The 16,720-nt window shown below is 40.8% G+C and overlaps 1 protein-coding gene across 2 annotated transcripts in view; it reads left to right on the forward strand.

Annotated features, from left to right (window-relative positions):
• Aff1 (AF4/FMR2 family, member 1) overlaps positions 1 to 16,720 on the forward strand; it is a 132,065-nt gene that overhangs the window by 77,552 nt on the left and 37,793 nt on the right. For both annotated transcript variants that reach the window (XM_013029842.1, XM_013029841.1), the window contains exons 5-7: positions 8,295 to 8,381; positions 9,569 to 9,605; positions 12,998 to 13,049. In XM_013029842.1, coding sequence (XP_012885296.1) covers positions 8,295 to 8,381; positions 9,569 to 9,605; positions 12,998 to 13,049 — 176 coding nt within the window. The remainder of the gene's footprint in view (positions 1 to 8,294; positions 8,382 to 9,568; positions 9,606 to 12,997; positions 13,050 to 16,720) is intronic.

The raw sequence follows: 16,720 nt of genomic DNA on the forward strand, positions 1-16,720 counted from the left end.
CCCTCCTTCCCTCCCTCCCTCCCTCCCTCCCTCTCCTCTCTCTCCTCTCCACCCTACCACTTGAGGCATAGTTCTAGTTCTTGCCTTTTGGTAATTAATTGGGGATAAGCTCATGGGCTTTCCTGCCTCAGCTCACATCAAACCTTGATCCCCAGATCTCATCCTTTCAAGTAGCTAGAATTACAGGCCAGAGACACTAGCACCTGGCCAAATTTTCTTAATTAAAATGAAGTTAACGAACTCTGTAAGGCATTTGGACCAGAGTTTCATGATATGCCTCAAGTTTTTCTGGTTGTCCTTTGTGGGAACTCTAGAGCACTGTGGGGACTGACTAGTTGTGGGAGATTTGGTAGTATGTTTGAAGTTTGAATGGTAACAGTAGAAACCCTGGTTGCATGGTTATGGGATTGAGTGTTTGATTATTTGCATTAATTCCTGTCAAAAGACAGAAGTCCCTGTATGTACTAATCTTAGTGAGGAAATTGTTAGAGCCATTACTGAAACTGCTTAAGTGCTTCCTGATTTTTTTTTTTTGTCATCTACCCCTTGGGATGTGCCCTATTCTCTATTTTCTTGTAATACCCTAAGTTTGTACTGGACTAATTTGAACATATAAATCTGAGGTTGAGGCAGAGAACTTCAGCTCAATCCTGTTAATCAGTTAATAGTTCCTGCCCCATGATGGTAATTGGAATATTACCTAATAAACAATATTCTGCTACTTGCATGGTCATCAGCAGGCTGAGATCTGATGACAGAGGTTCAGATCAGCTCAGGAAGGAAAATCAGTGAGACTCTTATCTCCAATTAATCACCAGAAGACCAGAAGTGGAGCTATGATTCAAAATGATAGAGAGCCTTGAGCAGAAAAGCTCAAGGACAGTGCCCAGGTTCTGATTTCTAGCCCCTGGACCAACAAATAAAATAAATAAAATTTAAAAATACAATGTTCATTGGTTATTTGGGGGGAAAAAAGTGGGAAGGAAATAGGTATTTTGAACTTATCTTTATTAAAGGGCTCTTTTTTGTTTTGTTTTTTGGATTTTTTGTTTTTGTGGTGTTTTGTGTGTGTGTGTGTGTGTGTGTGTGTGTGTGTGTATGTGTTTTGTTGTTCATTCTTGGGGCTTGGACTCCGGGTTTGGGTGGTGTTTCTGAGCTTTTGTGGTCAAGGCTAGCACTTTACTACTTTGAGCCAGAGCTCCACTTCCAGTTTTCTGTTGATAATTAGAGATAAGAATCTCCTGGTCTTTCCTGCCCAGCCTGGCTTTGAACCTTGATCCTCAGATCTCAGCTTCCTGTGTAGCTGGGCTTACAGGCGTGAGCCACTGACATCTGGCAAAGGACTTTTTTTATTTTTTTGGTTGTTGTTTAAAAAAGTTTCTCCTGGAAGTGGCGCTGTAGCTCAAGTGGTAGAGCGCTTGCCTTGAGCTGAAGAGCTGAGGGACAGCGCCCAGGCCCAGAGTTCAAGCCCCAGCACCGACCAAAAAAGAAAAAAGAAAAAAAAAGTTTCTCCTTAACTAGACAAGACAAAGTTTACATTTGCACAAAAGGGCTCATGAGCACACCAAAAGAACACACACATAGAACATGTATAGTAGGTGCTGCACTATTAAGGGCTAGTTTTTGTTATTACTGAGTCTGTTCATGAGGTTTGTTTTAATTTAAATTTTATTGTAAAGGTGATATACAAAGGGGTCACAGTTATCTAAGGTAATAAATACATTCCTTTTTAAACAGTGTTACCCTCTCCCTCATTTTCTCCTATATTTTCCCCTTCTGACTCTCTTCCTTCCTGATCATGAGTTTTTATACTTCTATAAATATATCATTGAATATATTACTGGCTTATTCAGGGATTTTCTTCCTAACCAGGATGACTTGTAGAATTTTCTAGATTTCAGTTCCGAGATAAAGAAATTCTCCCCTTGAGATGATGTGTTTTCTTTTTGTATAACTGTTGCCTATCTTGGATTTAATTTGTAGGAAATCTGGAGTTTGATTTTATTGCTGAGATACTTTAATTGAAATAATTGAAGGCTTTGTGTAATTCTCATCCTTTATGTCTTTTTTTTAAATTTTGATAAACATTTTTTTTTATTGTAAAGATACTATACAGAGGGTTACAGTTACATGAGTGAGGTAATGAGTACACTTCCTCTTGAACATTGTTACCCCCTCCATTGTTTTCCCCCTACAGGGCTTGAATTCTGGGACTGGGTGCTGCCCCTCAGCTCTTCAACTCAAAACAAGTGCTCTGCCACTTGAGCCACAGCACCACTTCTGATTTTCTGGTGGTTCATTTTCTGGTGGTTCAAAGCCCAGGCTGGCTTTGAATACCATCCTCAGATCTCAATATCCTGAGTAGCTAGAATTACAGGCGTGAGCCACCAGCTCACAGTGAAGTTTGATAATTTTTTTTAAGTAGTAGAAGATAGAGAAATGACATGTGCCTCTACTGATAATTTTTTCCCTTCAAAATAAACATTTACCCAACTTTTCCCCATTAGTTCTGTCATTATACAGTATTATGTGATGATGGTGCCTGTAACCATCAATGCACTGGTTACTATTCTGCTTAGCTTTGTACTTGTCAAATATTTTTTCAAGTTGCTTTGGGAATTTTTTTAAAAATGTTATTGTAAAGATGCTGTACAGAGGGGTTACATTTACATGAGTAAGGTACATTTCTCATTGAACATTGTTACCCCCACTCCATTGTTCTCCCACTATCCCTTCCCTAAAGTTCATTTCCAACATAGTGTCCTGTAAGTATCATTGTTGCAATGGGTCATCTTTTGTACTTTCAGCATTTTGTTATTTCCTTTCCTTTCCCCCAATCAGATAAATGCATATACAAGATGGGTACCAGAATCAAACACAGAGATTGTCAGGGATAAACCAACATCTCTGTAACATCTCTGTTACAGTTTTTAATTAACTTTTTAATTTTTTTTTTGGTGGGGGGGTCCAGTCCTGGGGCCTGAACTCTGGGCCTGGGTGCTGTCCCTCAGCTCTTCAGCTCAAGGCTAGCGCGCTACCACTTGAGCCACAGCACCACTTCTGGCTTTTTTTCTTTTTGCTTATGTGGTGCTGAGGAATCGAACCCAGGGCCATGCAAGGCAAGCGCTCTACCACTGAGCCATCTTCCCAGCCCTAATTGTTTTTTTATTGGTTGTGTGTCCTGAACTCTGAGCCTGGGCGCTGTTCCTCAGTTCTTCAGCTCAAGGCTAGTGATCTACCACTTGAGCCACAGCATCACCTCCAGCCTTTTCTGTTTATGTGGTGCTGAGGAATCGAACCCAGGGCCTCATACGTACAAGGCAAGCACTCTACCACTCAGCCACCTTCCCAACCCCCTAATTTTTATATCTTTTTCATTCTACTTCTGAAATTCTTTAGACAGTCATAAAAATAATCAATGACTAAATTTTAAATTATGGTCTTAGCATTATTCTCTGAATTTGTGTAATGTTTGTTTCTATTTCAAAAGCAACTTCAACAATATAGATTTGTTGTCATCTGCGTGTTTAAATATATCACTTAGGTTTTGATGTATGCTAATATAAGACATGCCCTCTGTAGGAGGCATGCATTATAGCATCAGATAAGTGTTTTTGCTTAGTTCCCCAACCCGTTACCTCTCATCAGGCATCACTTTAATGAGTTCTTGCCCATTGGGATGCATGAGAGTAGTTAATGAAAGCAAAGAGGGCATATTGTCAATGTGGAAATCAGGAACTGCCCAGCAAACAGCATGCCCAGGACTGAAAAGGCCTGCGCCTTCTTGTAGATGAAAAAGTGAGATCTTTCCCCTTCTGTTTTTAACAAGTCCTATGTTCCAGACAGTGTCGTCCGTCTAAACGTTCTTGATCTTATCTTGTACCACCAATTCACAAAGGTCACTAGGAGTCCAAACACAGATGGGCGATAGCAGTAACAGTGAAAAACCAGTCATAGTCCATGTTGTTTGTTTCTCTGTGGGTAGTATTTAGGGTGGAAATGTTCTAATGGAGAAGTGCTGGCTTGTTACTCCTGCAGGCTGACCAGGTAAGCAGATGGCAGACAGACTTTACTAGCAACCAGGAAATAGCTGTGAACTGGGGGGAGGGGGGAGGGGAGGGGCTGTGGACAACTTACCTTCAGCAAAGCATATGGAAACAGCTGGAGTCTTCTCAGCAGGCTGCCGGGCAATGAAGGCAATGTAAGTAGACACTACTTCAGTGCAACATTCCAACAATGCCTTTATAGTGAGGGGGGTAGCATTATTATTTGTTCAGTCAGCAAATATCCATTAAACCTTCAGATACCTTTTCTAGGTCTGGGCTGTCTGAAGAATTGAGGCAGCAAGAACTCATGGAGATTGTGACAGGAAAGGCAAAATTACAATGTTGTGATGATGATATGGCTGTGAACAGAGGAGGGGACAGGGAATGGATGGTGGGCAAAGAGCATGTTCAGAGGAACAGCTAGAACTAGACCACATCTACAGGGAAATGAGCAGGGGTGCGCAGCAGCTATGGGACCTAGAAGGGGTTGGGGACTGGTGCCGGTGACACATGATTTGGCTTTGCACATGTGATCAGTCATTCACTACCTGAGTAACCTCCTCTCTGTAGTAATAGCCCTAATTCTCTGAATACACAAATCCTTCTAGGAAGGAAAGCATTTAGCGGAGTACATAAATTCTTTCCGACGACCAGGAAACCACTTAGGGTTGAAAGAATTTAGGCACTTTTCAAGTGCCCAATTTAATTGTTGGGACAGCTTTAGGCATTGAGAGTAAGGATGGATGGTGTTTGGAACTAATTGGTTTCTAAAAGCCACATATCCCATTAGGATTCTTGGGGAAAACATAAGGATGCTGTTTTCAAACCCAATTATATATGTCAGCTCTTTAAAAAAAATTAACAGTTTACTGGTCCTATACCTTAAAGTATTGTCAAATAAATAGAATACCAGGGAGCTTTCTTTGGCATAATATAGAAATTCTTTTGAAACTACACTTTGAATCAAAAGTTGTAATGTTTCCAGCACATGCCTAGAATGCCACTATTGGAGAAGCTGAGACAGAAGGATCATGAGTTTAAGAACAGGCTAGGCTATACTGCAAGACCCTATCTTTTTTTTTTTTTTTTTTTTTTTGTCGGTTTGGGCCTGAACTCTGGGTCTGGGCGCTGTCCCTGAGCTCTTCAGCTCAAGGCTAGCGCTCTACCACTTGAGCCACAATGCTACTTCCAGCTTTTTCTGCTATGTGATGCTGAGGAATCGAACCCAGGGCTTCATGCATGCAAGGCAAGCACTCTACCACTGAGCCACCTTCCCAGCTCCATGTAAGACCCTATCTTAAAGACCCAAATATTCCCTTAAAACATTGTAACTTTCCCATATATTTAGTGCCAGGTATCTAAGCACTTTACCGGAGCTGCCATTTCTGTACTTTGAGAACTGAGACCCAAAATTTAGGCTGTCTCAGCTGATTCCGTTAGGATTGCAATTAGGACCTCTGACTGTGGTATGGTTTAGTATAGAACTGCTGCCGCAGATTGCAGAAAGTCATTCAGTAAACTACCTCAAAGCCAGCACCAGTTACAAGGCTCATTGCTGTATGCAGTCCCTTTGGTTTTATCCTGGGGTTGCAGGCACCCACCACGTGGCAGGGGGAAAGGCAGGAGAAGAAGTATGAAGGCTGGAGGTGGAAGTCTTTGCTCACATACTGTCTCCAGGGGATGCAAAGATCACTGGGCATTTCTGTAGAAGCAGAGAAAATAACCAGCACTTTGGAAAGAATGAAGGGTAGGATCAAGGTTGTGATACACAAGTGGAATAGCATATTATACTCAGTCTGAGCACCCTGGCTTGCTAGTCGACTGTTTGCCAGCCAGGTGTGATGCATGTGACAAGGCACTGCTTTTGCAACACTGAAAAGACAGAGGTGTCTATAACCTGCCGTCCGCTCAGCCTCCTGCTTCCTTGTTTTGAGCCTCCATTTTCTCATCTGCAAAAATGTTGGGAGTTTCTCCATCTGAAAAAGTGAATCTTCGTGCTGTGATAGCCCTTTTCAGATGTGTGTGTGTGTATGCTTATATGTATTTGCAATTAGACATACCCTTAATTTGTAATTTTTAGAATCTTGCCCTTCAACCAAGGAAACAGTGAGTAAAAAAAAAAAATCAAACTTCATGGAAAAAGAAGGTAATTGTTAAGGCCTCCTCCCTCAAAAGTTCTTATGTGCTAATAGTATGTATCAGGGAAGGGTCAAAGCTATTAAAACCCTCCCAAGTGGAACAAGTGGCCTGAATTACTTGTTTGCTTAAGTAAAACAGGAAAGTTCTTCTTTGAACTTCAATAATTCCAGGAAGTGCAGTAAAGAAGCCGAGGGAGGAAGAAAGCATGGATGGAGGCTCTTCCTGTACTGCAGGCCTCCAGCACCCATTACTGTCTACAAGCATTATGACATGTGTAGGGCCGAGTCCATTCCCCTTTCATCCTCTTATTCTTCAAACTCATTTTTTTTTTTTTTTTTTTGTTTTTTGGTCACGACAGTCGTGGGGCCTGAACTCTGGGCCTGGGCGCTGTCCCTCAGCTCTTCAGCTCAAGGTGAGCGCTCTACCACTTGAGCCACAGCACCACTTTCAGCGTTTTTCTTTTCGCTTATGTGGTGCTGAGGAATCGAACCCAGGGCCTCATGCATGCAAGGCAAGCACTCTACCAAGTTTTGTTACATTTGAGAGACTCAATTTTTAAACATAACCAATTCCAGTAGGATTTTTTTTCAGATTTTTTTTTATTGTGATTAAGTGGTTACATAATTTCCCAAATTTCACAGTATTGTGAGATAATGATGCTTAGTTAAAGTCACAAACACATTCTTCTTTCTGGGGCAAATTGTCTATCATGGTCTATAACATTTATGAGTTCTATGAGCTTAGCAATACAGTATTTCTTCCACATTGGGTGATGTGTACATTTCTTTTATTTTACATAGCATCAGCTGTTCCCTCTTTCCCACTTGTTCCTTCCCTCCCATCGCTGCCATTGAGTTGCGTAGTTCATTTTGATCAATGTCCAGTGCAGCTGATGGTTCCCGCTGTTGTATGTTTTTCCCTGATTCCCTCTAGTTCTGTGTCATCCTCCTGGTTTCCCTCCGGTGTACACATATATACCATACATGTGATCAGCAGCATGGGGTTATTGATTAGTGATTTGACCAGATGAATGGAAGTCCTTTGTTTCTTATGTCTTGTTAATTTTGTTGTATCACCTTACATTTTGGATTTAACATCCACTTATCAGGGAGACCATGTGCCGTTTGTCTCTTTGCTCTTGGCTTACCTCACTCAACATGATTTCTAGTTCCATCCATTTCCCTGCAAATGCCATTATTTTGACCTTTCTAATGGCAGCATAATATTCCATTGTGTATAGATACCACAATTTTTGGACCCATTCATCTGTGGTGGGACATCTGGGTTGTTTCCATATCCTGGCTATTGTGAACAGTGCTGCAATAAACATGGAGGTGCATGTGTCCTTGTATACTGGTTCCTGTTGTTCAGGATAGATGCCTAGAAGTGGTATGACTGAGTCATAGGGGAGGTCAATATTTAGCTTTCTGAGGACCTTCCAGACTGCTTTCCAAAGTGGTTGTATAAGTGTACATTCCCACCAGCAGTGTAATAGGGTTCCTCTTTCTCCGCATCCCCTCCAGCATTTATCATTGGCTGACTTCAGGATGTGGGACATTCTGACTGGGGTAAGATGTTGTCTTTACTTGCATTTCCTTCACAACCAGGGATGGTGAACATTTCCTCATGTGTTTCTTTACCATTTTTATCTCTTCTTCTTCTGAGAAGTCTCTCTTTAGTTCCCTTGCCCATTTAGTAATTGGTTTGTTAGGTTTGGGAGGGATTAGTTTCTTGAGTTCCCTGTATATACTGGATGTTAACCCCTTGTCTGATATATTGCTGGTAAATATTTTTTTCCCAGTTAGTTGGTTGTCTTTCTAGCTTGGTTGCTATAGCTTTAGCTGTGCAGAAACTTTTTATTTTAAGGTAGTCCCATTTGTCAAGTCTCTCTCCAATTTGTTGTGAGCCTGAGACTCTGTTCAGGAAGTGCCTGCCTGTGCCTATAAGTTCAAGTATCTCTCCTCCAGTAGGATTTTTTTTAAAGTAACTTTTTAAGTAAATAACTTTCAATCATCAATTCGCTTTACACTAAGGTCAAAAAGTTAACTAAGATAAAAAAAAGTTCTAGTTGTAATTTATTTCTTCCTCCCTTGTCAAATCTCTTTCTAGGAAATGACCCATTCGTGGCCTCCTCCTTTGACAGCAATACATACACCTAGTACAGCAGAGCCATCCAAATTTCCTTTCCCCACAAAGGTAAGTACGACAGGCACAGCATTTACCTTAGTGAATAGGGTGAGGTGTGCTGTGAGCGCTGTTGGTAGAATGTTGATGGAATCTTTAGAGATAAGGTTAAAATCATATTTTAGCTTCTGGAGTATTTCATAATGCTTTTAAGCTTATCCTCCAACTTACTAGTAACAGCATCTTAGATTTGCACAAGGATTTACAGCTTATAAAAGCAGTCAGAAATCCCTGGTACAACATGTTTTTTCCCCTTAGTCTAGGGGCTTGAACTCTGCCTGGGTGCTATCCCTGAGCTGCTTTTGCTCCTAAGGCTTGAGCTCTACCTTTGAGCACAGCTTTACTTCTGGCTGTTTCTGCTGCTGCTTTCTTCATTTATTGGAGATAAAAGAGACTCACTGACTTTGATCTCAGCCTCCTGAGCAGTAGTATTACAGGCATGAGCTAAGCCCAGCTACATCAGCTCATTTGAGGGTTTTTCCTGTGGAGCTTGCACATACATACACATACAAACGCATGCTTGTGCACACACACATGTATCTTAGCTTCCTGAATTTTCTTAAGCTTGTTGTAATCAGTGACATAAGTGCTGGTTTTCATGAGAAACAAATGAATGCTGACTCATATGCTACAGTGCTTGTGAACAGTGCATTACAATACAGCCAGATTTTCTTTTTTTGGCTTGTATTTTCCAGTAACCTTCAGGTTATTGATGTAGTTTAGGTGTGTTCTGTACAGCCTACTATGTATCTATATACATCTGTAGTTGTTCTTTTTCGTGATATTATTCACAACATTCTATCTATATACACCCATTTTTCCACAAGGTAGATTTTACTTATTTTATAATGATACTTTGATAGAAAGGCAATTTATTTGCAATAAAACTTTAAACTCTGACATACCTTTGAACTCTGAAAAATTAACTAGGAAAGAACAGAAAAAAATAAAGCTATATGTAAAAATCAGTGTTTATGCATTGAAGATTGATCATTAAATAGAGAGATGAATAGTTATGTGTCATATAGTAAAATAATAATTGTAGAGTCTATGGATATTGCTTCTACTATCTGTCTTTTAAAAAATATGTATTGAAAGCTGACATATGACTATCTTTTCAATGTTAAAAGCAACGTGATTTTGCCCTTAGGAAAACTTTAATATCTTAATCACCAGAGTTGTTATTTTTTTCTCCCTAGGATTCTCAGCACATCTGTTCTGCAATCCAAAATCAGAGTAAGTAAATGTCTAGAATAGTTTATTCCATTGAAGAACAAAGCATAATTTTTACTGATTTAACTTAAAACCTTAGAAGTAATTGATCCAGAAGAGAGGAGGCTGTCCTATATTGAAAGAACAGAAAAGAGAGCCAAAAACTTGGTCTTTAGGTGTTATTTCGGATTGTTGCAAAGAGTTAATGAAAATGTTCTAGCAAAACGCTAACAAGCAAAATTAGATATTATTTACATATTATTCCTTGGCTCCCAAAATATTACATCCAGGAACTGTATATAAGAATAGGCTGGCATAGCTTGGCAGTAGCACACTCCTGTAATTCTAGCACCTAGAAGGCAGGTTCAAGATCTGGGGTACATAGTGAAATGACACTATTCCCCAAAACAAAATAAAATAATCCAAGAAAGAATATAAGTTGGGGGCTGGGATCGTGGCTTAGTGGTAGAGTGCTTGCCCAGCATACATGAAGCCCTGGGTTCCTCAGTATCACATAAACAAACAAACAAAAGCCGGAAGGGGCGCTGTGGCTCAGTGGATGGAGTGTTAGCTTTGAGCAAAAGAAGCTCAGGGGCAGTGCCTAGACCCTGAGTTCAAGCTCTAGGACTGGCAAGAAAAAAAAAAAATTGGAAGCTTTTTTGTGTGATTTCTCTAATTTTAAAACCAAACATTTTTGTAAAGAATACAGCACACAGCTTCTCTAGCTCTTCCATCTCTCTTGGCCATGTAATTATCGATCCCTGCTTGAAGAATTGAAAATACTTGAAAACTCAGAGGGAAATAATTGGGTCCAGCTTTTCTGTTCAACAATAATTCCTCAAATCAATAAATTCTTCGTTTTTTGACCTATGTAAGGCATGCCAGCCTTACAAATATCACTTGGATAGCTGCAATTAATTAGATCCGCAGAATATCTTAAGTGGGATAAGATACTTGCACAGGTGGAAATAACCTGCAGCAGGATGTGGTAATTGCTACAGGAATGAAGTGTTAATCTTCAAAGGATGAAGAGGCCAACAGCTGGGTGCACAGTGTGTCTGTATGCATGCTGGGAGAAGGGGGAAGGGGAGCTCGCAGATCTCTGTAGAACTGCTTCTACCTTCAGATTTATTTCCCCGCCATGATACTTTTCCTTCCCATTTCTTTTTCCTCTTGATGATTTTAGCTTGCATCTTAAGGATGTGAGGGGAGGGAAAAAGATTAGAAAATCGAGGAAAGAAAAATCTTCCTTTAGAATAGTGTTACAATCTCAAAGTCAATCTTCCCCGCTGCTGGACACTGTGCCTGGGCACTGATCCTGAGCTGCTTTTGCTCAAAGCTACAGCTCTATCACTTGAACCACTGTTCCACCTCTGGCTTTTTTTGGTAATTGGAGATAATAGTCTCACAGACTTTTCTGCCCTGGCTGGCTTTGAACTTCAATTCTCAGATCTCAATCTCCTTAGTAGCTAGGATTATAGGCATGAGACACTGGCACCCAGTGGTGAATCTCCTTTTGTTGGCATTTTGGCCACTAATTCAAACACACATGACTAGTAGGGGGTGAAGTTGGAGTGCCAGGTATGGATATGTAGGGCTGCTTTGGGGCTGCCACGCATGCAAATCTTCTAGTGGATGACTCCTGGGATTGCTAGCTCTTGCTTTGGAATAAGCGGCTCTCTACGCTAACAAACTGTCAGTTTAAGACAAACTCATAAGCACGTTCTAAGCCGGGAATGGACCACCCTGTTGGCCTGTGCAGTATGTAAAGCCACTTCCCTTGTTAACTGACGAGACTCCTATGACCAGCTGCTTTCACAGTGCTGCCCCTTTATTTCTTAGTGTTGTGGGCACTTGATGCCTGTGAGAACGTGGTTTTTTAAGTTCTGAAAAGGGAGATCTAGTTGGTTGGATGAAGCAAGAATGAGGGCTGAATGGAGCAGTCAATGAAGAGTGGAGTGTGCTCACATGCACAGAACTAGTTTTGGAGCCTGAAGGATAGGTAGAGATTTGAGCATGTACTCACTTTCTTGCCTATGTTTGCTGCAAAAACATGGCTACCTGAGAATATTGCGAATTTTTGGAACCTGGAACCCAGTCACAGTGATTATGTGTAGTTCCTGGTAATGGTTAGAAGAAGGACGTCTACCCTTTGATTAAACTATAGCCCTGGTTCTAGCTGTCTCAACAGGAGGAGGCAATTGGAAATATCACATAAGAACTGCTGCCACCCTGAGGATAAAGAGACCAATTGCAAATATGCAGGGCTCTCCATATGACAGTTGTGGGATGAATGAACCCGCCTAAGAAGGACCCATATTTCTTTCCACTTTGGTTCTATTTCTAGTTTCCTTGACCTTATGTCTAGACACATGTAACTGCTTGCCAACTGGTGTGTTGCTCCACAGCTCACATTTCAAATTTGCTCTCTTCTGTGTTACATAGGGTAGCATCACTGTAATCATCTCCATAGGCCCTCTGTAGCCTGTGTCTGTTTCAATCATTGAAGGTGTCCCCAAACTTCCCATCCTGGGTTTCGGGCTCTCTGAGCCTGACTCTCCCACTTCCCAGTTCTGCCCACCACACAACCACACAGCTACCCTTTCCAAACGTGAATGCTTTTAACTCCTCCCACTTGTATCTTTGCTCTTCCCCTCTGCCTGAAGGCCTCTTGCAGGCTTTCCATCAGAAACCCACCTGTCCCCTGTGACAGAATCCATTGTATTCTATTTCTGCCTTTGTTCCGACTGACCATTCTGTGGTTTCCCAGGGTATGCAATTGATCTGTGTACTTACGTCATACTGCCAAGGATGATAGATATTTATGAGTTTGTTTCATGTCCCTCAGTCAACTACCACTGTACTGAGGACCGGACTGGATGCCTTGCACATGGACTCTGCTAGGCAGTCTGTAAATAGGTGCTGAGTGAGTGAATTGGGTCATGAGGGATTGAGAAAGGGAGAGGACAGGTGAGATGGAGGCTGTGAAGAGGGAGCGTTGGCCAATTGCTGATGGATGTGGGAGTCAAGCCAGGAGAGGGTGACTAATGCAGCAGCCGTGTCCTAGCACTTCAGTATGAGCCCGTCAACTGTCATCAAGAACAAGAAAGTCTCCATGCTGAGACACTTCCCGGCAACTTAAGAGGCTAGCAAACATTACCTTCAAGATGGGTTTAGTGTTTTAAAAGGTTGTTTGTTGTTTATTTGTTTTGGTATATCTAAACAGACCTTGTACTTGAAGGCACCATAAATGTTATAACAGTGAGATTACATCAACAGCAGTGTGCAACACTGGTTGACAGAACATATACTGAGTGTTTAGGGAAAAGGAAGGAAGCGATAAAAGGGGAACTTAAGCTAATGATCTCATAAATGTGTGTCATTATGCTGCTCTGACATTGTCTCCTTCCCCACAGAACAATATGATACGCCTTCAAAAACCCACCCTAATTCTCAGCAAGGAACATCGTAAGTAAAATGCTTTTGTCTATTAAAAGCTTATAATATGACGTTGGTATTTCCCATGTAAATCCATCGCTTAGATTTTTTTTTCCTGCTTTCAATTAATGGCATTCATAAAATACTACTGCATTGTACAGGGAGGAAATGACCCGTTTATATTTGGATCAAGTTCTCCTGTTGATGGTTTATGTACCATAAGAGATTGTGCTAAGAGGTTTTCTGGAAAGAAAAGTTTTGAGTTGTTATTTACATATATTAACTGTGGAAAATAGAGGGCTTTGGCTTTTAAAATTTCAGTCTTAAAAAGCTTTAGCTTTTGGAAATAAATTTTTGGAGCTGTGCTCAATTTAAGGCTTCCTGCTGGTTTTTTTTTTTTTTTTTGGCCTGGTTTTACTAATAAAGAGGTAGTCCTATTGCCCACCTGTTCTTCATTAAGACCAGGCAAGTCTAGATAGGTTTGGATCTTTTTGAGGATTTTTTTAAAAAACGTATTACAGATTTTTGATTCAGCATTTTGACCCAACTTATTAATGTTTTTTTCTTTAATGTTCAACTTCTCTTTCTTTGTCTTCTTACTACCCTATCTGTTACAGGGCTATTATCTTTGGAGACCTTTTACGCCCCTCTATCTAATCAGTCACTAACACACTGAGTTGCTAATAAAGGATTCCAGGGGCTCCAGGACTTTAGGCTCAGTTTCTACTTTTAAGCATTTTTTTCTATTTTATATATTTTGGAAAGTGAGCATTTACTTTGGATTGGTTTAAAAACTGTATAGCTGAGCTAAATAATTACATATTCTAGCCATGGTTGAATGTAGGACTGGGTTAAGTCTTTGCTCCCAACTGCCAGCTCCTTGATGGAATTTGGAAGAGCAAAATGAGCCAGAAACAATGCAATGAGACTTGTTCGGGGCAGGGGTGGTGCTGGGGTTTGAACTTGGACTTCATACTGCTAAGCGGATATTCTGAATCTACATCATATCTCCAACCTTTTTTTGTTTTTGTTTTGTTGGTCATGGGACTTGAACTCTGGGCCTGGGCACTGTCTCTCAGTTCTTCAGCTCAAGGCCATTGCTCTACCACTTGAGTCACAGTGCCACTTCCGGTTTTCTAGTGGTTTATCAGAGATAAGAATCTCACAGAATTTCCTGCCCAAGCTGGCTTTGAACAGCGATCCTCAGATCTCAGCTTCCTGTGTAGCTAGGATTACAGGCGTGTACCACTGATGTTGGCCAACCTTTTTTTTTTTTTTTTTTGACTGATTATTTTTGAGACAGAGTCGTGGTTCCTGCTTTAAACTTCTCATTGTAGCTGGGATGACAGACATGCTCCACCATATCAATTCTTTCCACTGAGACTGAGTCTTCTGAACTTGTGTGTGTGTGTGTGTGTGTGTGTGTGTGTGTGTGTGTGTGTGTGTGTGTGCACCCATACATATACACATGCAAGTTAAGAGTATACTTTGCCAGGAGTTTAAGTTTATAGCCTCATGCTCTCGCTCGGCTTTTTTGCTTACCATGGGAACTATGCCTCCAGTTCTTTTTATGTTTTTGCTGGTTAATTGGAGATGTGTCTCTCACATTTATCTGCTTGGGCTGGTTTTGAATGGGGATCTTCAGATCTTTGCTTCCTGAGTAGCTAGGATTTTAGGTGTGAGTTACCAGCACTGAGTACTGTCAGCTTTCTTTCTTTTTTTTTTTTTTCCTGGCTGGCCTCAAACCTTAATCTTGCCTCCCAAGTAGTTAGGAGTGAGTTACACTGAGTTACTTCCAAGTAGTCACAGGAATGAGCCACTGGGGCGGTGTTTGCTTGTGATCAGAATATATTTTATTTGTGATACCTGTAGATGAATTTTATGTGAAAAAAACCCTTATGTCTGTTCTCTTTCCTTTTTCTGTTTCAGCAGCTATATTACTAGAGCAGCTATATTATTAGAGCTGCTGCTACTAGTATTAGTATATAATAGTTGTACAAAAACACTCCCCTGTACATGCATACAATATGCCCTGATCAAATTCACTTCCTTTATTGCCTGTTTCATCTCCTCCCTGTCCCTCTCTTTTTTCTTTCTTATTGTTGGTCATGGGGCTTAAACTCAGGGCCTGGGCACTGTCTCTGAGCTTTTCTACTCAAAGCTATCACTCTACCACTTAGAGCCACAGCTCTACTTCCAGTTTTCTGGTGGTTATTGGGAGATAACAGTGTTTTGGACTTTCCCTGCTCCAGCTGACTTTGAACCATGATCTTCAGATCTCAGCTTTTCTTTGAGTAGCTAGGGTTACGGGTGTGATACGGGTGTGAGCCACTCGTGCCTGTTTTGTATTTTCTTTATAACTTACTAATTAACCATTATATGAAATTAAATAGAATATAAAATCATGTAGGAAAGAGGGTTGTGGTTGTCCTAGGAGACTTGAGGGAGGAGTGCAATTGGGGACTCATGGAGGTGAGGAGAGAAAGTATCTCTGAGGCAATACTTTGTGTGATTTTTAGGGATGGGATTGGTGGTATTGATAGGTTCCAAAATGAAATCTACCTTGGGAAAAAAGGAATTACTCTCATGAATTTTTAATAGCATTAGCTGAAAGTGCCATCCCAGTTAATTTGGGATGCACAATTACTATTTCAGATTTAGTATAACAAGTCTCTTAGTGCTCATGGTTAGTTTGATCTGGTGTCAGCATTTGTTTTTTTTGTTTTTTGTTTTTTTTTTTTTTTGAGTCCGGTTGTGGGGCCTGAACTCTGGGCCTGGACGCTGTCCCTCAGCTCTTCAGCTCAAGGCTAGTGTTCTACCACTTGAGCCACAGCACCACTTCTGGCTTTTTTCTTTTTGCTTTTGTGGTGGTGAGGAATCGAACCCAGGGCCTCAGGCATGCAAGGCAAGCGCTCTACCACTGAGCCACCTTCCCAGCCCCTGCATTTGGGTTCTTTGCTATGCATTTGAGCCATTTGCATGGCAGGAGTGCCAGGGAGATAATCTAATGTACTTTGCATGTGAACAGTTATTGTTAAACTTTAGATTCATTTCTACTTTGGCTTAGAAAAGCAATCTAGGTCTTACACCTTTTTCTTTCAGAGTTCTTAATCCATAGAAAAGGAAAGTTAGTACATGCAAAGGATGAAGTAGAGCCCTGAGTAAAGAATATGCAACAGACAGCTTGTGTTATATCATACCTCTGTTCAGACTTGGGTGAGGGTAGTAAAGGGTTAGAAGGCATAGATGGAGAAATATATGATGAATTCATTGAATTTGATCTCTGTTTTAATCTCTGGTTATTTTTGCAATAGTGGATCACTCGGAAGCTTTGCATGTAACTGATTAGCTAGGGTGCTAGTGCTGTTTCCCCAAGGTGAGGTAAGGGCATGCTTGTCTAAGAACAAGCTTAGCTTTGGAATTCTCTTCCTTTCTAAGGTATAGATCTGTATAGATGTCAACAAAGTGCAAAATGTTTCTACTTCCTGCAGTTAGCATGCCCTTTCTTTGATGTAGACAGGTCTTGTGTCTCCATATGCAGCTTTCTGCAGTTGTCTCCTCTCAGAAGAGTTGATGTGTTAATAATTTTGTGTAGCTGATGTTCCCCCTTATGCTACTATTTACTAAAAACGAGAGATGACTGCATCTATCTATCTATCTATCTATCTATCTATCTATCTATCTATCTATCTATCTATCTA

The sequence above is a fragment of the Dipodomys ordii genome, unplaced genomic scaffold (assembly GCF_000151885.1).
Source record: "Dipodomys ordii isolate 6190 unplaced genomic scaffold, Dord_2.0 Scaffold123, whole genome shotgun sequence".
Classification (NCBI taxonomy): domain Eukaryota; kingdom Metazoa; phylum Chordata; class Mammalia; order Rodentia; family Heteromyidae; genus Dipodomys; species Dipodomys ordii.